Source organism: Pongo pygmaeus, chromosome 6 (assembly GCF_028885625.2).
Source record: "Pongo pygmaeus isolate AG05252 chromosome 6, NHGRI_mPonPyg2-v2.0_pri, whole genome shotgun sequence".
NCBI lineage: Eukaryota > Metazoa > Chordata > Mammalia > Primates > Hominidae > Pongo > Pongo pygmaeus.
This window is the reverse complement of record NC_072379.2, coordinates 83,353,785-83,374,813: the sequence shown is the minus strand read 5'-3', so window position 1 is coordinate 83,374,813 and position 21,029 is coordinate 83,353,785. Positions and strand designations below refer to the sequence as shown.

The window sequence follows — 21,029 nt, the reverse complement described above, 5'->3', positions numbered from 1 at the left end:
TCTATAGTATGTTTAATTAAATAAAACTTTTGGTCATTTTTTTTAGCTCTAACCTTGTATTTTTCTATTCTGATGGTTGAGATTTTCTGTTATTTTAACAGGATGGCAATCTTCCTACCTGCTGGTTAAATCCATCAGGCATATGTATTATTTGGGCAGCATGATATTTATAACAACACATTTTAATTCGAATGCCTGTAGTTGTGTCATATTCTGCAGTGTACTCACATCTTCAACACTCTGTTTTGTACCTGGCTGTATCAGGTGGAAGGAAGTGCCCTATAGGCATTTTGTGTGTATGTATAATCCTATGATGTTTGGTTTTTTTTTTTCTTTTTGTAGACTTTTATATTTGTTTTTATACTTAAAAGTCTTTAAAGCACTATTATTTCTGCCTGACACTCAAGCTTCTTTATAGAAGATAAATAAGGAAACAACTAACACATGTATAAGGAAATAGCCAGGTTAGGGCAACAACTTCTTGACAGTTATTAAAATTCCCAACACTCTGTCGATATACTGAGGGAAAGAAAGAAAAGCTGACTAGAGGTTCAATATAGGGATTAAGAATGTTTCCCTAGCTTTGGGTCAGTGTTGACCCCTGGACAAGAACAAAAAGCCCACTGTCTTTCACAAAATAGGGCTTAATATTTGTTTATTGATCACATAATAAGAAATTTTTAATTAGAGATAAAATTTTAAATTGGGTATACATTTATATATAATCATAGATGTGTTACATATGTATGATCATAAGATCATATATTTTATCTGAGAGGTACATACCTAGTGTATATCTATATTCATGCTGATATATATATATATATATACACACACACACACATATGTATGATCTACAAGTACTTCAGACTTCAGATTGCCACTCTTGGTAAAAATCATCCTTAATTTTCTGGCACATAGATTTTGATATAACCTTTTTTTAATATGTTATGTGCATTTTTTTTAATTTTTTTATTATTATTATTATTATTATTATTATACTTTGGTGCGCGCAATGTGCAGGTAAGTTACATATGTATACATGTGCCATGCTGGTGCATTTTGATTTCTGTGGTTAAATGGAGACAGTTGCGTTTTATTAAAATAATATTATAAAGTTCTTCTGACCTAAAGACTCAACATTATCTAAAATATAATATTATTTTCATCTTTTTTCTTTGTTTTTTAATGGCCTCTTTAAAAGTCACGATGTTACACTTTTTATGCCGTAGCATTAGGTCTAATAATGGAGCTTTCCTTGATAGAGTTCATTGTGATTCTTTATTCTGAAAATTGAGGGTTTTGTTCTCTTCTTTGAAAGACTTCATTAATGTGCAGGAATGTACCCAAGACTTCTGCCCCTTCATTCCCAGATTTTCCAACCTGTCAGATTCATAAGAGGGTACTATTCACTAACTTTGCCAGAGTAAAACTGTAAACTTTGTTTCAAAGGCTGGTAATGGAATTTGGGTATGGTTGATTGAGTAAGGTGACTCATTCAGAGGACTCTTTTAACTCAAATAGTTAATTATAGATTATTGAGGACATTTGGAGAATGATAACTATATTTTAACTCTAACAGTTGTTATTTGGGATACTGATACCATATTGGCTGAAATATTTTGTATTTTTCTGTTTGATGAGTAAATACTAGTTATTTTGTCTGTGAGATTAAAAACTTTATGTAGAATGATTTTCTAATTACCAGATTTTTTTATGTGGGGGCATAAGAAAATTTTACACTCTCAGTAGCCTTTCATGTGAAGTGAAAATAAGTTTACCAAGTTTTAAGCCATCTTTTTTGGTCATTGGAAGATAAATTATTTTTCAAATTTTTCAAATTTCATTTGAAATACCTTTCAAAGGAAGTGATATTTTCAAATGAAATAAAACAGAATTTTAACATTGTGAATGACTCTTATATAATCCAAACTTTAGGAAACTATAATCTATAATAGAATTGCAAAGCAAATATTGACTTGTACCATCTTAATTTATTTTCTGGATTCCTTTTCTCAGGGTGCATTTGAGAAGATCTTTTCTCTTTGGCCATTGTCCAAGTGTTTTGAACTGAAAGGGAATGTATATGAATGGTGGTTCAGATGGAGGTTAGACCGTTATGTATGTATTTACTTTGTGATATTTTGTCATTTCAAATTATACTGTTGGAAAACGATTGGAAATTTGTGATCTATCTATACTTAGTTTCAGAATAAAGAAAGATGTTGATTTAGTAAATCAAAGCAGTCCAGCAGTCCACTACCCCCTGCACTCCTTTCTTTACAGCAGTGAAAGGGTATGCATGTGTATATATATATCTGCTGGGAAATATTATTTTAAAATGTTATCTAACAAGATAACATTGTCTGACTTATAATTTTGATTTATAGGTGACTTGTTGTATATATGCTTCGGCCATTCAAAACAATGTTTATTGAGTTTCAATATGTGCCCTAGATGTTGATGCCATGAAGTATACATTAGAGAAAGAAAGAAGACATCTCAGCAGGCTTCTAAGCTTTAAGAGTCTAGTTTAAAACCCAAGATTACTATTATAAGAGGATACTAAACTATGCAATATAGATTTAGTGGTAGAAGTGTGCAAAGAAGAAAGAGCAGTGTCTTGTATTAGTCTATGAACTTGATCTTGAAGAAGGGTTAAGGTTCAGTTGGCCAAGAAAATGTAAATCTAGCACAGCATTTGGAAAACAGATACTAAATAACTATTGATTACTTCATTCTTTCCTTTTTTCCTTCCCTTTTTGACTCATCTCTTTTTTCCAACAAATGTTTTCTTAGTGCCTATTCTTTGCCTTTCCTAGTTTCCAACACCTATGCATTTTTCCAGTGTACTACATTGCATTTCAAAACCACATCTGAATAAAATCTTTGCTGAAGTCTCCACATCAAATAATTTTTAAATTCTCAACGTTCTCATTAGAGCAGTGTATTATGATACGACTGTCCCAGTCTATTTAGGCTGCTGTAATAGAGTACCATAGATTGGGTGGTTTATAAACAACAAAAATTTATTTCTTACAGTTTTGGAAGCTGGGAAGTGTAAAATCACACCAGCAGATTTGGTCTGGTGAGGGCCCACTTGCTATTTCATAGACACTTGACTTCTCACTCTGTCCTCACGTGTTCCAAGGGTCAAGGGTGCTCTCTGGGGTCTTTTTTTTAAAGGGCATGAATCCCATTCATGAAGGCTCTGACCTAGTGACCAACCAAAGGCTTTACCTCCAAAACTGTCACACTGGGGATTAACATGATTCAACTTACGATTTTGAGTGGAAGGAAACGTTCAGTCTATTGCAATGATAGTTCATATTAAGTCTTTGTTTAAAAAGAGAAAGCTCATGTACTTTCTGGTCTACCATATTTTTTTCACTTTTATGAGCATACACTTCTTTTCAGAATTATGACTTGGTGGTGTTATTCTTTGTTTTATTTGACTGAAAGGACTGATATAAAATGTGTTTCATCTTTGTTGGGTGCATTTAAATTTTATCATATGTCTGTAGGAGAGTTTCTTATTATTTTTAAATTGTCTTTATTACTTCATTTGCCACTGAGACTGCTCAGAATGAACCAGCGTTATCTCATATTGTTCCAAGAGATGCTTGCTTGTCTATTGCTGATGGTTTCTAACAATCATCGGCTTTATTTCATTTCTTGAAGTTTCACTCTTGAAGTCCTTCATAGACACTTCAAACTTTAAGCTTTTAACCTACCTACTTTTATTCATATATTCCTCACTAACCAAATATTTTTCCTGTTTTTTGAAAAATAACTGTTTAAAACAAATTTTCTCTCTTTACTTTTCAGGTAGTTTTCCATGGAATGCTGTTTGCTTTCATTTATCTGGCTTTGCAGAAGCGTCAAATACTTTCTGAAGGAAAGGGTGAACCTCTTTTTTCAAACAAAATTTCAAATTTTCTATTGTTTATTTCAGTAGTTTCTTTCTTGGTAAGTTTTGAAAACTTTCCAAAATTCTAAATGGTATGGAATATTAACATTAAGATATGGAAATATAATCAATTATTTTTAGTAATAAGTCTTTTATTTTTTTCTCCTTATTTTTCTTTTTAATATTTAGAAATTTTAATACTTCTCTTCCAGTAATTGATAGGATAGCTAGACAAATTTAGTAAAGTTATAGAATATCTTAAGGACACGATCAGTTTGACCTGATGTTAGAATAGTTAGGTAAGCAATAACAGCAGAATACACATTTATTTCAAATACATGCAAAATGTTTGCCAAGATAAACCATATTTTTATCTATAAAAATAGTTTCGATAATTTTTTAAAATTGTTTATTTTTAATTATGAATACATATTAGTTCATATTTATGGGGCACATGTGATATTTTAATACAAGCATACAATGCATAATGATCAAATCAAGGTAATGTTAAATGCTTGAGGCGATGTATATCTCCTTATTTTTCTTACTGGACTTAAATTCTAAAGAGACTATATAAGTTAAAAATGAAGAATAAATAAGAGCTCAATTAAACGGGAATTTTAAAAGTTACAGTAAATTTGGGATAAAATATAATGTAAGGTGTTTCATATGGAGAGCCATCACTGCCTTTTGATCAGTTTCCAGAAAAGCACAGGCTTGTGCATCTCCCTCTGTGCTTTCTTATGTTTGGACAGTTGAACATACCAAAACAGGTGATGAGCAAACTTGCAAGCAGTTTTTACTGATAGTTTTTACGTAGCATAATGAAGTGTAATGTTATAAATAAAGAACTGTAAAAAAAAAAAACACTGTGAGGCTTATGCCTCTTCCAGATTTGCTTTTGTGAACTTTTCCATACATTTTTTGTTTTAGACCTATTCCATCTGGGCTAGCAGTTGTAAAAACAAAGCAGAGTGCAATGAACTCCATCCGTCTGTTTCTGTGGTACAGGTACTTATCTTGATTTAGAGAAATTTTTACATCTTAATTCTTGATAAGAAAATGGTTTTTAGAGGCAGAGAGATTTGAGATTGAACTCCAGAAAATGTAGAGAAGTTACTTCATCTTTCTAAGCCTTTCCTTTGTCTGTAGTAATAGGGATATTAAAATCTCTTTCAAAGGGTTATTGTATTTAATATATGGAAATGATGTAGCTCAGTATTTTTCACTTAGTCTGCCCTTAGAAAATGGTGGCTCACGCCTGTAATCCCAGCACTTTGGGAGGCTAAGGCTAGTGGATCACCTGAGGTTAGGAGTTTGAGACCAGCCTGGCAACATGGTGAAACCCTGTCTCTACTAAAAATACAAAAATTAGCTGGGCGTGGTGGCGGGCACCTGTAATCCCAGCTATCTGGAAGGCTGAGGCAGGAGAATCACTTGAACCCAGAAGGCGGAGGTTGCAGTGACCTGAGATTGTATCATTGCACTCCAGCCTGGGCGATGAGCAAGACTCCGTCTTAAACAAACAAACAAAACCAAAAAGTTAATACTACATGCTAGATATTATGCCAAGGTCTGCAGTGGTTACCAAATCAGACATAGTTCCTACTCTTATGGAGCCTACATTCTTTTTAGCGTTGTACAGCTTATGCAATACTTTAATTATAATAACTCATTAAATGGTTTTATGTTTAAAGCCTTTGTTTAGGTCTTACATTCATGATTTTCACCATTTTGTGTATCACTTATACTATTAATTATTTACAATGTTTCTTTAAATGACTCACAACCTGTGCTATAGTAAGTACCTTATGTATGTTTTCTCATTTAATGTTCACATCAGCCTTTCAAAGTAAAGCTTATCTCTATTTGTGTAAATTAAGAAAAAGACCCACAAGATTAAGTGCCTTGCCACAAGTCCCAGAACTAACACAAGCAAAAGACTAAATTTAAACTTGAGTCTTTTTGATGCTGTTGCCCATGAGAATCACTCAATTTAATTATACCTGAGTGGTTCACTTTGGTTCCTTCTTCCCATATTATCTCCTCCTCCTTCATCTTTTATGCATCCTAGAGACTTCTTAGATCCTTTGACAAAATGCCCAGGATGATCAACGTTGAATATGAGTTTTTCCCTGAAGTGTGAACAGATTTGTCAATCCTTTTGTAAGAGAAAGTTTCTGGAAAGTAGTTGTGAAAGTGGAGATACTTTTTTTCTTTACAGTTTCTTGCTTTTTGTAAGGAGGGTACATTCTAAGGAAAGGATTCTTTGCTTGGTAAGCTGGTTATTGGATGTGAGACAATGATTAACATGGCACAGGTATACATATGTAACAAACCTGCACGTTGTGCACATGTACCCTAGAACTTAAATAAAAATAAATAAATAAATAAATAAAAAGAAAATGCAAGATTGTTCCACCGAAAATGAAAGATTGTTCCACCCGGTACAAAAGGATAGGGGAGAGAAGTAAAGGCCAGGATCCCAAAAGCTGGAGATTGTTTCAGGAGAGAAAAGATCCAGAGAGGAAAATATATTACATGTGAATATAGTTCAAGACATCATTTCGCCAGGCCATGCAGAGCAAACATGAAGACATGTTAAAAGCCATGCCATTTCCCGTACTATCATGGCTGTCAGCAGAAGGAGGATTTGAAGGGAGTCAAGAGAGGGAATGACTGTCAACCAACCAGATACTTTATGAGAGCAGCAAAATTATATTATATGATTTTGTGAAGTGTTGCTACATAAATATGATAGCAACTTTTTCTACACAAAGGGCCCTAGGCAAATTTGTAATTTTTCCAGTATACATAAAATTTTTCAGCCATGTACTACTTAAAATGTTCATTGGTATGCAGCATACAGACCATGTGTTGAGAAATCCAGTTTGGGTAGACTCTAGAACAAAAATAACTTTCTAATACTTTTAGAATATAAAAAGACTGTTGTATATGTGTCAAGTTCACTAACATAAAGAATAAGGTTATCATTTAAAAGAAAGCTTTATACAAAATACTTTTCAGTAAAGAGATTGTTAATATTTGCTTTTGTGCTTTTTCTTTAGATTTTAGCCTTCATCCTAATAAGAAACATCCCTGGATATGCCCGTTCAGTTTACAGTTCATTTTTTGCTTGGTTTGGAAAAATTTCATTAGAGGTTGGTACATTAATATTTTGCTTATCTTACACAGCCAGGTGTTACATGTTTGTGTATGTACGTGTATGTGTGTAAATATCACACATATATGTGAGTATGAAAATCGGACGTACTTTTTTCTAAACTGAAGCTATTATGGAATTACAGGGAAAAGACTTAGAACTTTCAACAATACTGAAGTATTTTGGAATGTTTTTAAGCCTTATTTTTAAATGACTAGATATAGATTACTTGCAAAATATTATTTACGTTGTCTTGAGCTTTCAAGCACAACCAAGGTGCTGAGACCAAGAGAGAAAAATATTAAATCAGGTATATAAATGAAATCAAACTGAGGGGATTTTGATTTTTTGTTCATCTCCATAATTAAATATATTACTGGAATTCAGTTTATTGATGCATACCATAATAAAATTTACCCTTATTATGATTGGAAATTGTGGGAGAAAGTATAAACTCATTACATTTTGTGTAAGATACATAATATGAAATTATCTACAAAATCAGTTTGAACAGTAGGTTTTAAAATGTATTCTGAGTAGTCCAAGCTTATTATTTGAAATAGAATGTTTTAAAACAATTTATATTGTAATAATAACATTTATTTTAGAGTTTTTAGAGTATAAGACTTATTAAATTGTCTCTTAAAATAGGGAAAATAAATTCCTCTTTGAGTTCTTGAATAATTGTTGTATTATTTTCTTTGGTCTCATTTATAAGAGAGATTGTGTTAGCAGCTGGAGTTGTAAGGAGTAGACTGCAGTGGACTTTTCAGTTGTTCTATTATTTTCTTTGGTCTCATTTATAAGAGAGATTGTGTTAGCAGCTGGAGTTGTAAGGAGTAGACTGCAGTGGACTTTTCAGGGCCAGTAGTGAGACAGAATAAAATGGTTTCAGGAAAGCCTTCTAATGTTATTATGCAATCAAATGTTTAAATTAGGAAAAACTGTAATTTATTCATGGACCCTCTATAAATATCTGACTTGAATATTTTTTCTCCTAGCTATTTATTTGCCAGTATCACATATGGCTGGCAGCGGACACAAGGGGTATCTTGGTACTGATACCTGGAAACCCTGTGCTCAACATCATTGTCAGCACTTTCATATTTGTTTGTGTGGCACATGAAATTTCTCAGATCACTAATGATCTTGCACAGATTATTATTCCTAAAGATAACTCATCTCTCTTGAAAAGGTTGGCATGTATAGCTGCATTTTTTTGTGGACTCCTCATCTTATCATCCATTCAAGATAAATCAAAACATTAGGTTCCAAAAATTCTAAAAAACCTAAACTCTTCAGGCTACCTTTGTGTGTCTCTAGAAGAGAAAAGCATCTATCTGGAGATATAAATGTATATGTAAATATAAACGTTTGTGGCAAGAAGACAGTTCTGTGACATCTGTTGAATATGTGTGGTTGTATATATTGGAAATGTACATATCCAATGTGAAATACTAAAACAAACAAACAAAAAACCGGAATGCATTGTATAGGATTGCATGTGAAGTCTTTTCTACTGAATCTATATTTCCATTTGTAAGTGATTTTAAGTTAACATATGAAGGCAGGGAAATGATTACCTTTCCAGTAAAAAGTATAGATAATTTAATTAACTTAGTGACACCACTGAGTGTTTTGATGTAACTAAATTTGTGGTAATAAGACTGTCTGCACCTGTATTCATTGTGGAACTTCCTATTTCATTGGAAACTTTCTTACTCAAGAATGACGGCAGTATTGTTTTCTTATATGTGCAATGAAGTGGAATGATAAACAGTATGCCTTTAATTTATATGTGTTCTTGTTCTGATGTTACGTTTCCTGAAATGATTTTTCTTCCTAACTGTGGTTTTCAGGTATGCAAGCCTAAATCTTTGTACACTTTGTCTTACAGAATAGTTCAGAGGCTCCATGACAGGGTTTTGTCATTGTTGATGTTATTGTTGCTTCTTTTTATAAAAAAGCCAAAATTTTTTTTCCAATCCAAACGTTCACCTGTTTCCTTTCCTCAAGCTATACCAGTGTAATACCAGTTACTCTGTGGATCCACTTAATATGTTATCCCCACTAATTAATTTTCGTATATTATTTCCAATATTTGGAAAGCTCTTTATAGCCATTTAGTATTTCCTATTATCCACCTCCTATTTTAAATATTTATCAGTCTAAACTTGTGCAGTGTAGTAAACATGCAAGTTGTTATGATTGAGCTGTATTACCATAAGTAGAATTTTAAGTAAACTGGTGAATTTGGGCAATAAATATTTTTGCTTTTTGTTTGATTTTTTTTTACAAGCTGTTAGAGGTATACATTTATTTATCTGTTGTACAGATTTGATTATGATTTTAATGTTTGAAAGATTGCACTTGTTTGCTTTTACTATGTGTGGGGTAAAATATATTTTCTGTTCACAGTATATGAAAATATGGAGTAATTTAAACAGTAAATAAACATTCTGTGGATGCTTATTTTTGTATTGGCAAAGTATCAATTAAACTATATGTGTCCTTTTTCAAAAATGCTGGATCCATTAATGATTGGTTCAAATATCTAATTATTTCCTCAACTTAAATTTGCTTTTTAAATTGCTTAATATGTAGGAGTAGATTACCAAATGATAGTTGGATAAGGAATCATTTAGTTATCAGAGCTTCAGAGGGTCATCTGCTTTCCACCAAGGAAGTTTAAGCATTATGGTTCATTAGTGATTTTGCTTGAAGATTTTAAAAATGTAATTATTATTTATTTAGCACTGGATTTATGTGCTACTGATGTACCTCCATTAATAGAGGAATATTTCTCGGACAGAAATGTGTGTGCTTTCCTTTTCTCTCTTCTTTTGCCCTTACTTAATCTTTTGACATTTCCCAGATAGACAATTGTAATGATTCATTGCTCTGCCTCCTAGACTGCAGCCTTATAAGTAGAGAATAGTATAGTTATAAATCAAAAACTTCCAAGTACTGTGATCACATTATTCTTGTTCATGTAGCTTGCCAATGAGTAGAGTGCATTTTAATTTAGCTTGTAAGTTTTATCACCTGAAAAAGATTCTTCTTGATGAAACAATTGAAAAAGAAGGATGACCAGTCTCCCTGTGTATTTTTGGAGGCACTTATGTCTTCAGTAGTGATGCCCAAGTGAATATATGCTTTTCTCTCCTATTTGAACTGAAGCCTAAAACTTACCTGGTGAGCCCTGTTTCTTCATCACATGTTCTTATTTAATATAAAGCACTATTTTTTACATATAATTATATAATAATTTGTATAATTTAAAAATAATTTATTTGTAGTTAAAAATATATTTTATATTTGATTTTCTTAATTAGTCTTTTTTTTTTTTTCTTAATTAGTCTTAAAAGGTTATTGTGGAAGTTGCCACAATGATAGCACCTATATATATGGTAAATGTCTTAATATTTTATTTTCTGCATCAACTCAGATACTGACCAGTTGCATTACTCAATCATAACATTCTTTAGAATAAGATTTTTAACAGGATGTTTAGATATGCTAAAGTTGAGATAAAACCACAGAGGTTCTCTGAATTCAGATTTTCTGTAATAGAAATCACAGTCAGAAAATCTACCATCTGACTTTAAAAGGTACTTGCTTGACTGAATTCTACCTCAATCATTCCTCCTTTCCTTTGCCAAAACTTCCCATTTTTGTGGGTAGCCAATAGAAGCATTAAAAATTCAGCCCACCTAAATTAATAATGTTTTACAAGGATGTGGAACCCAGGTTTATTTATTATTCTATTCTTGAATGACTCTATACTAAAACCTTAAAAAGGGAATGCATCCTGGATATAGTCATTGATGCCATAAACTGGATGTGTTCTATGGCTTGCATTGCAGACAATTTAGTGTTTTGCATAATGAATTGGATGTACCACATGGGAGTCTGCTGTATAACAGGAGATTAGGTAGTATTGTACTTACAGATTTTTGGAACAGTTGAAAGAAATTCAATTCTTCACATCATTCAAGAGAAAAATTACCTTTTTAGCTTAATAGTGAAGACAGAAATAAAGATTGACAATTTTGGTTGGCAGTTCAATCCATCTTACCACTTTGAATATTTCTCTGCAAAGACATTCAAAAATGATTGCATACATTTATGACTTAATTTGTTCATTCTTAGAATAATTGTGATTTGGGGAAACTTATTTGGCAAGGTCTATTCTGGCTCATTTTCTTATACTAAAAATGGTTTCCAGAAAAGGAAGTGGTGGTCCAAACTATATTCCCAAAATTGTGGTGTTTGATGACTGATTTCCAGAATAGATTTCTGATTTTATTTAATGAATTAATTAATTTTTTGAGGGAGGGTATTACTCTGTCACCCAGGCTGGAGTGCAGTGGCATGATCTTGGCTTACTGCAACCTCTGCCTCCCGGGTTCAAGCAATTCTCCTGCCTCAGCCTCCTGAGTAGCTGGAATTACAGGTGGCTGCCACCATATCTGGCTAATTTTTGTATTTTTAGTAGAGTTGGGGTTTCACCATGTTGGCCAAGCTGGTCTCCAATTCCTGGCCTCAAGTGATCCACCTGCTCAGCCTCCCAAAGTGCTGGGATTACAGGCGTGAGCCACTGTGCCTGGCCTGATTTTCTGATTTTAAATCTTACAAAAATTTAATGGCACTGTTTGTTCTGCCTTTCCATATTAATAGTCATAGTAGAAACAAGGAGACACAAATGGAAGCTATTTAACTGGCATTCAATATGGCACCAGAACCTAAATATGACAATAGTGGAATAGCCAAATTCTGTATATATGTCTGTGTGTGTGTGTGCGTGTGTGTGTGTGTGTGTATATGTATGTGTGTGTGCGTGTGTATATATATGTATATATATGGAATAATTTCTTTTAAAATTATGCAAATATTTATGTTCAGAAGTAACCATTGTGAACAATTTGGGAGGAATATGAAATTGAATAAAATACGCTTTGTCTTTCAGGGATTCAGCAGTAAAATTGTCCTGAACATCTGACATTTTACATCTTAGTAAAAAAGATATTAAAATTGTTTTGCATTTGTTTTGTTTTGTTTTAAGAGGCAGTCTCGCTCTGTTGCCCAGGCTGGAGTGTAATGGCACAATCTCGGCTCACTGCATCCTCTGCCTCCCAGATTCAAGCAATTCTCCTCCCTCAGCTTCCCAAGTAGCTGGGATTACAGGTGTGCACCACCACGCCTGGCTAATTTTTATATTTTTAGTAGAGACAGGGTTTCACCATGTTGGCCAGGCTGTTGTCGAAATCCTGACCTCAGGTGATCCACCTTCCTCGGTCTCCCAAAGTGCTAGGATATAGGCATAAGCCACCATGCCCAGCCAAAAATGTATTAAAATTCTTATTTGGAATTCAAAGTAAAACTAAGAAAAATGTCATAATTAAATGTATTTTCCCTTTATTTTCAAATTAAAATATCTGCAATATTATACATGCCTATGTTATATTAAAAGCTTATACTATCATTCAGTAAAAATAAAGCTTGATTCTATATCTGGCAGTTTTGTTGGTTTGTTTTGTTGTTTTAATTCTTAGGCTTTGTCTTTCTCTTTTCTATCCATCCTTAGTACTTGATTTTTGACTGTAGCTCTTTCATAAGTAGGCTAGCATTTGTTTTGTTTTTAACAAGTCACAGGGTCAAAGTCCTGCTGATAGACGGAATGAATATGCCTTCCTTCATAAGACGAGACTAGACAGGTTTTTGAAGATAACTAATATTGGGAGTGGCATGATGTGTTTTTCTTAGGTTATTCAGGAGAAAATAGTGGCAGTTATTTCTGGTGTTGAGAGAAAACTAGAACTAAGAATTCAGCACTTTCTTTCCTTGACCCCTTCCATTTTATCCCCACCACTAGACCCTGTCACTGGGAGAGACAAAGTGTTGGAAAAACATTTAGTTGAAGTCTGAGGAATCCAGTACTTTCAAAGTACGTAATGCATAAGGCACATGGAACTGGAGCCCTTTCTCAGAGACTGCAAAATTTAAAATGGAAACTATAAAGAAGTAATACCTGGGCCAGAATATCCAGGAAAAGTTTTAGAGTAACGGGAGAAGTGGGATTTGTAAAGTTGTATATTTGGATATATTAAGTTACACTAATATCAGTGTGGAATGGATGCAAGAATATATAGATTAATGGATAGAATCAGAAGCATAAAAACAGATTTTATCGAAAGATATTAGAATAAGGTAATGGTTTGATTTCACATTACTGGGGAAAGGTAGAAATATTCTTTAAATAGCCCTGGGACTATTGCTTAATTGAGGGGTGAGAGCGATAAATTCCCATTCTTACTCTGTATACCAAAAGAAATATAAAATGATTAATAGGTTTAAAGACATGTAAAATAAACAGTAGAAAATGTAGGTGAACTTCTCATTCTTAGATGAGAAATGACCCGTTAAGGCTAAAAGGTAAAACCAGAATTGCTACATCTATTACATGAAAATTTAAAACTTCAGTATGCCCAAAAACATAATAGAAAAAATACAAGTGGGAACATTTTAGAACATTAATATTTGATAAAAATTTAATGTCCTGGTTCGTGACCAGCCTGGCCAATATGGCAAAACCCCATCTCTACTAAAAATACAAAAAATTAGCCAGGCGTGGTGGTGGGGGCCTGTAATTCCAGCTTCTTGGGAGGCTGAGGCAGGAGAATCGTTTGAACCCAGGAGGCAGAGGTTGCAATGAGCTGAGATCACGCTATTGCACTTCAGCCTGGGCAACAAGAGCGAAACTCCGCCTCAAAAAAAATTAATATCCTGGGTATATAGAGAGCTCTTATAGTTTAGAAACACCAAGCTGTTTTCCAAATTTCACTTGGTTCCTAATTCTACACAGAAGGTCACTTCATTCAGATACCGCAATGTTCATTAGATAAATAATTTAACTTGGAAGAACATCAGGAAACCACAGTACTCAAAGTTAGGCTTTCTATGGATGCTTTTTGGGAATTGTGGGGAGGGGAAAGATTTTTTAATGGCCACTGTTTAGTTATGCCTTCCTTAAACATTTTCCAGACTAAAATTAATTAAGACTAGGTTATATTGAGCAGAACTTTGGAACCTAAATGGCCCATCTGTCTGTGTGAGAGCACAGATTCAATTTTTTTTTTTTCCTAGAGAGAACCTCGGTCAAACTCTAGAGTATTCTCTCAGAAACTACTGATTATTAAACTCAAGTTTGCCTAAAAGATGTCACTCCTACACCAGCTTAATGTCCCATTAAGACTGTTTTTCCTAGAACCCTAGGGTGGCTGAACTCTAGTCATGAACCCTCAGCTAGCTAATATCTATCTTCTGTGAGTTTGACTGTGGTTAACAGTATTTATAAAGGAATGTTAGGGATTTGCTTTTTATCACTTGCTCAGATATTTTAGAATGTACCTGAGAATTAAGTCTGGCAAGCACCTAGTAAAGACCACCTGGACAGTAACTTCCTGACTTACCCCTAGAATTTCTCTTGAGTTTGAAGCCATTGGTTAGCATTGCAGGACATTCTATAAACAATTCTATGAAACTCATCATTGTGTCAACTGTAGGAAAGTTGATTACATCACACAATGGGCTCTTTTTGTGGAGTCTGAATTTATTTCATTCTGACCTTACTGTAATATTTGCACCTCTTCTAAACAGTTCATTTGCTACTATCTTAGGTACATTGTGAATTGGCTTTTTATGTTTGCCAATAAGAAGCAAGAGCTAAATTTGTGCTCCATCCAGAAAACAGGGCACTTTGGTATTATTTATATTAGTCTTATTCTTGATCCCTTTTCCTTCTCATATACTTCAGATGATGTTATTTGGCTATATTTTGCCTAGCCTTATAAGCCATCTTACATTCTTTTTTGAAATGAGGCAGTCTGGTAGTCCTAAGTGTTTCTTCAGACCACACCATTCAGGATGATCAAGAGTCATAGTATATACAAATAGTAGTAGTAATATTTTTGCCTCACTGGTTATGTTTGAAAATCCTAGTCTTCCAAGTCATTTATCTCCTCATTAGGGTCCCTGAGTTGCTCATGAAATGTCCCTATAACAAATGTTCACAGTTCTCTGCAATTCTCTTTATGAAAATAAGGCCGAAAGTTCTCCTTATCCTGTTCACTTCATGTGTTTCTTTTCAGCCAATACCGTTTCCTTTTTTTTTCTTTGAGATTACCAAAAATTCCAATGGTAGCTATGCCATTTCCTTCTCTAACTGCCAATTGTTTCCTCTTTTGAAATTGCTGCTCTGTGGACCAGATGTCAGGCTGCAAACTCAAGATGTTGGGACACACTTGCCCTTATGATGTAGCAGTAACCTCTTCTATGGATGCTTCTTACTGCCATGTCAACATGTTGCAGTCTGGGAGTGGTTTCATTTTAGGCCAGATGGTCTCCTACTGGGATGTAGTCTCAGCTGACCCCTTTTTCTTTTATGCCAGAGAATGCTGGAGGATTCAGGAAAATTCCTGTATTTTACAGCTTAGTTTTCCTGGCCCTTCAGAAAAATAAGAGACACTGAAACAACCTGATATGATGGTGCCTAGAAGGAGTAAGGTCTTCCTTATGCTCGACCCTATCTTACATACAAAGGCCTTTGTAGAAACAGCAGTATCACCTTTAGGGGGGCTCTGCTCTATGAATCTCCAATGATGTATGACAAAGTGAGTAGTGACCAAATTGCTGGAGAAGTGAGTAGCAAGAAGGAACATGGAACTTGAAGACGTTGAGTGGACCACACAAGAAAAGTGGTTATACTACCTCCCTCCTTACCCCCTTTTCCAAATATCCTAAACGGAGGCAATATTAAAGAGGCGTCTTCCATGCAAGGGTCAGAAAAGGCCTCTGTGGAGATAATAGTTAAGCTCTGGAAAACTCTTATACATAGCTAAGGAATTTGAGGAAGAACAATTTTTTGGTGGTTTGGCCAATTAGAGAATGAAGCCATAACTAATTACTTCCCGTTTTCAATTTTTTTCTTAAAATGCCTGCTTATTTTTTTTATCCTTGTGCAACTTAAGGGCTTGTCTTTTTCTTGGTAATTTAGAAGTATTCCTTGTATAATAAGGATGACAACTCTGTCTAATTTTGCAAACACTTTTCCCAGTTGCCACTTGTCTTCTGTTTTGACTGTTATTTCTTACATTTTTTGTTTTGTCAAATCCATACATTTTTCATTAATAGCACAGCCCTTTCTGATTTAGCCCCCCTCCCTCATGCCCCTGCTAAAAGCTGGCTGCCATTTTTATCACTTGGTATATGTCCAGAGCAGTATATGGACATATACTTGGTATATGTCCTAAGTGTGGAATGTGTTGCCCCCAGAACCCAAAGAGCCTACTAGGCACTAGGAGCTTCTTTCTTTGCAGTAGGGAATACAAGATGCAGCAATGTGTTTTTTATTTTGATGGACATGTCTTGTCATAGCCCTGACTGCTGGACTCTTAAAAAGTGTACTTAAGTGGCAAGACTACTAATCTTTTAATGGCTTATTTCCCATACTCTAGAGTACGCATGTCTCACCAAGACCTCCAGTGTGATAACCAGTTTATGAGCATGATGTCCTCAACATAATCAACATAATATCCTATGGGATGTTTAGATAGTTAGATCTCTTCAGACTATTTTATGACACACAGCAAAAGAGTTACCATAGCGAAGAAGCAAATGAGTATTTTTGTCTCTTTCATGTGAATGCAGACAATTTCTGATTAGAATGGAAAGAACACATTCACTAAGCCAGTAGACATGTACCTGAGGCCTTACTACTCTGCTCTAGCAATGAAACGGTGTCTGGCACAACAGTTGTGGTCCAGGCTACTGCTTGGTTGAGCTTGTTGTAGTGTACTGATATTCCTCAAGAGCCATCTGGTTTCTGCAGGGCCAGACTAATGAATTAAAGTGATATGATAGGGACCACTATCCCTGCATTCTTTGGATCTTTAATGGTTGCACTAATACCTTCCATCACCCCTGGGATAAGAAATTGTAATTTACCATCTTTGGCAGTTGGGGAGGCAGTTTCAAAGTCTTCCACTTGGCCTTCATCCTCTATGATAGCTCTTGCCCCACAGACAAAGGACCCAATTGAGGCTAACTTCAATTTTCAAGTATGTAAATTCCAATTATACTTTCAGGAAATGACCACAGGGTCCTGGCTAAAGTAGTGGTAAATGGGGTGCATGGTCCAACAGGGTGGATCCATGGACATAGTGAACCTACTTTGGCCAGAACCCCATTTACTACTTAGTCTTTGCGTGCGCCCACTCTGAAGGCCATGAAAATACTTTGGGTCTCCATGTATCAATGTCAAATAGTTATCAAAACGGCTGGTTACTCTCCTTTTAACAGCAACAACCACATTAGTAAATGTCTATAAATCTCTATGAGGGAAGAACTGAAGAAAGCTTTGCAGTACTGTATATATTTGTTTTTGCATTGCAGGGTTCTTTCTCTTGGGAAATTGGCTAACTCTTTAGATAATGGGTTCCAGATCTGAACATAGTCTCAGATCTGGGAAATCAGCAAGGAATTGCAATGCTTTATTGGGCTACAGCTCTCAGCCTCCTGCTCCTCTATTCTTGCCTTCTGGTTGTATATGTTAAGTAACACAGTAATTCGCTGCCCATCTATTTTTCCCCTAGAGACACTATATTCTATTATCTATCTATACTACTCCTTGCCATTAAGACCCTTTGGCTACCCCCAAGACTCTAATGGTAAAGCAACTCTGACAATTATGTACCACTACCTGGCCTCTACTGTTTTGGGGCCTATCAACCCATTGTGAATAACAAGACTAGTTCTGTGTAAATAACAAGACTAGTTCTGTGTATATTCCCAACCCATGTTTAAGAGTCCCGGGCTTCACATAATGATCCTAAATTTAGCGTAATAGACCTGCCTTGGCTGAGCATTTAAACACTTCTGGTGCTCTGTAACCCTAGTTATTAAATCCTGAACTTACCACCCACTGAAGGTATAATTCCTCTTTGTAAGCGTCCTAAAAGGTCCTGTGGCTGTAAAACTTAGCTTATGCCTGTTAACTGCCTTCAGCTTCTCATCCTCCCTCTACAGGACAGTCATACAACTGAGCGATAACCCATTGACTTAACTGTCCCTGTAGGTGCTGTTCCTCCCAAAACCTTCAAATGCCTCAATTGTCACATTAGTAAGGGTGCTTCCCTCCACCAGGACATTTTCCCAGGTCACCACTAATGGAAATTTCAGCAATTAAGCTCTCCCCTATCCCAAGGACTTCATGATTCACATTCTGCTTAATAAGGGCTTCTCGTTGCCTGCCGAGCATGAGTGAGCCAGTCTCCTAACCTCATCTTACCATATACATTCTCAGACCGTTCCAGGTACCAGCTGTGTCACTTTGGGTTCCCTAGAAGCAGACAGAATCATATGTGCAATACATTTGCTAAGGAAAATACTTGTGAAGGATAAAGGGGAAAGGTACCAGGGGTAGTCAGAGAATTGGGTAAGAAGAGCTTCAGAATGCAATGCAGCTTCAAGAAAGTCTTGGCTAGGATGATGGGAAGCTCCAAAACCAAGATTACCAATGGAAGTGTCAATCATTGAGTGGGGATGAGCTGGCTCTAGTACCGCTTCCATGCCCAGTCATTGGCTGGGATCAGCAGCCCAGAGAGAGCCAGGACTTCCTCACAATAGGTTTTTTGAAGGGAGAGCTGAGCAGCATATTTTCATGTCAGCCACAAAGAATGAGGTGAGAATTTATAGTTAATAACAAATAAATGCAGAAATTTACAATTAAATTCATGGGCTTCATCAAAACACCAGAAATAAAACTGGGAATAGAATCATATGTATATGAAAATTCTTAGTACAGTGTACATAGAATTTTAAGTAAGCAAGGAAAGGAGGGAAACAAAATATAATTTAATTTTTATCTAATTTCTGATAAAGAATAGCTCAAGCATATAAACAAAAGAAAGCAAAATGAATGTGATTATAATACTTATAAAAAAGAAATATTTCTTAGTCAAATGCTGCAAACAAAATTAAGAGTCAAATTGAAAAAAAAAAAAACTTGACAAATAGACCACTTCTAACATCCTTACATAAAGAACTCTTACAATTTTTTTTTAAACACAGGTTTTCTCCAACTTATGGCTGTTTTATAGTTTATGATTCCACATAGTACTTTAATTCCATTACTTTGGTCTCCATTACATAAATAGTTTAGCCTGGAGGGTGCATCAGGAAGCAACACTGCTTAAAGCTAGGCATTCTAGTGGAAGCTTTATTGACTTTTCTCTCTTTTTTTCAAATGTGCCATAGTGGGCTTTTGGTTACACTTTCCTTAAACATTTAACAGAGTAAAATTATTGAGTCTGTGCTATATGGAGCAGAAATCTGGGCCCTCAATTGACCATTTGTTTGTGATTAAGAGCAAATTCAGTTTCTTCCTGAGGAGAACCTTAGCCAGGTCTTAACTACCCCTCGGCTCATCATGGTTTGGCAGTATGATGGCTTTTCTGGTTAGGCTTTTTAGCATGCAGAAATATTTCTCCTAACCCTGGTGGATCCTCTAGCAGTTTATACTTGAACTTGTACTCTCAATCATCCAAACAGAATAGCTATACTGCAGATATTTACCAGGGGTGTTATACACTTTCACATTTATTCTGCTAACTGTGATGTTTAGTCTTACTGCTTCCATCCTTTTTTTTTTTTTTAATCTTTCTGTTACAGATTTATTTCCTATTGGAACCAAGTCTGTGAGTTCACACCCACATGCCAGATTTTGCTTCATGATTGTCAGAGGCTAGTACTCATCCATCTTGTTTTATATGTATTTTTTGTTGACTGTTCTTTATTATAGTGATTTATTTTTCTCTTTTCTAACATGTTGAAATGGCCTAGTTTTTATTTTCTATTGATTTGAGCCTCCTATACCCTGCTTCTGTCATACCAGTGGTTACCTTATCTTTCTTCAGAATTCTAATATTATCTGAGTAGGGCCATGTAAAAGAAAGACATTATTAAAACAAAAATGAAAATTGCCATGAGCCCATTTTTTGCCTCATGAAGCATGTGTACACTTCATTTTTGGCAAGGTACTAGCTTGAAAATACCAGTGCAGTAAGGGGATTTCAGAAAGAAGACACCAGAGAGTTTGTAAGCCCCTCTCTCTCAACATTCTGGTCATCTTTAAAATACCAGGAAAGCTATGTGGAGAGAACTGAAATAGGAATGTCTACTGTTGCCAGCCTATGCCTGCTAGCTTCTTTTTTCAAGGGCAAGGTCCTTTATTATTTCCTTGTTATGTATGTATTTTTGAATAGGGAATATATTTAGATGGTTCAAAAATAAACTATTAAGGGCAGATAGTGAAAAGTTTTATTTTTCCTCTACAATTCCTCATCTGCCTAGTTCCCATGACTACTACTCCCCAACTACACATAACCAGTCTTACTAGCTTTTTATGTATTCTTACAGAGTTCCTTTATACATTATAAGGAAATGGAAATATATATTCCTTTAACATTTATCCTAAATTAACTTATAAAGTTCATGTGATTCCAACATGAATATTAATAGGCTTTTAAAGAAATAAGCTAATTCTGAATTATATTTGGAAAAATAAGAATTGCAAGAAAACCTCTGATTTAAAAGAAGAGCAGTATGGGAGGGTACTTTCACCAGAAATAAAAACGTATTATTTTATAACATTGTATGACATAATATAATAGAAAGCCTCTCTAATTAAAACTGTGTGGAGCTGATGCATGAATAGCTAGTGATACAGAGTAAAAAGTACATAAATCGTACCATACATGTCTATGAATTTAGTATATGCTATAGGTAGTAACTCAAGTCAGTTACAAAAAAGATGGATTGTTTAATAAATAATACTGGCAAGAAGGTTGTCATTTTAAACAAAATTAAGTTGGATCCCTACCACACATCATAAAAGTA

At 34.8% G+C, this 21,029-nt stretch overlaps 1 protein-coding gene across 10 annotated transcripts in view; it reads left to right on the top strand.

Annotated features, from left to right (window-relative positions):
• The window catches only part of CASD1 (CAS1 domain containing 1), a 96,979-nt gene that overhangs the window by 43,921 nt on the left and 32,029 nt on the right, over positions 1 to 21,029 (top strand). For 7 of the 10 annotated variants that reach the window (XR_008503577.2, XR_010126947.1, XR_008503579.2 and 4 more), the window contains exons 14-17: positions 2,020 to 2,121; positions 3,829 to 3,969; positions 4,844 to 4,921; positions 6,979 to 7,071. Coding sequence is in view for 4 of the 10 variants with exons in the window: in XM_054494445.2 (XP_054350420.1) it covers positions 2,020 to 2,121; positions 3,829 to 3,969; positions 4,844 to 4,921; positions 6,979 to 7,071 (414 nt within the window). In the remaining 6 variants the exon portion in view is untranslated. Of the gene's footprint in view, positions 1 to 2,019; positions 2,122 to 3,828; positions 3,970 to 4,843; positions 4,922 to 6,978; positions 7,072 to 8,074; positions 9,546 to 21,029 lie in introns of those variants that run through there. The other 3 variants (XM_054494443.2, XM_054494446.2, XM_063667556.1) reach the window with 1 other exon arrangement.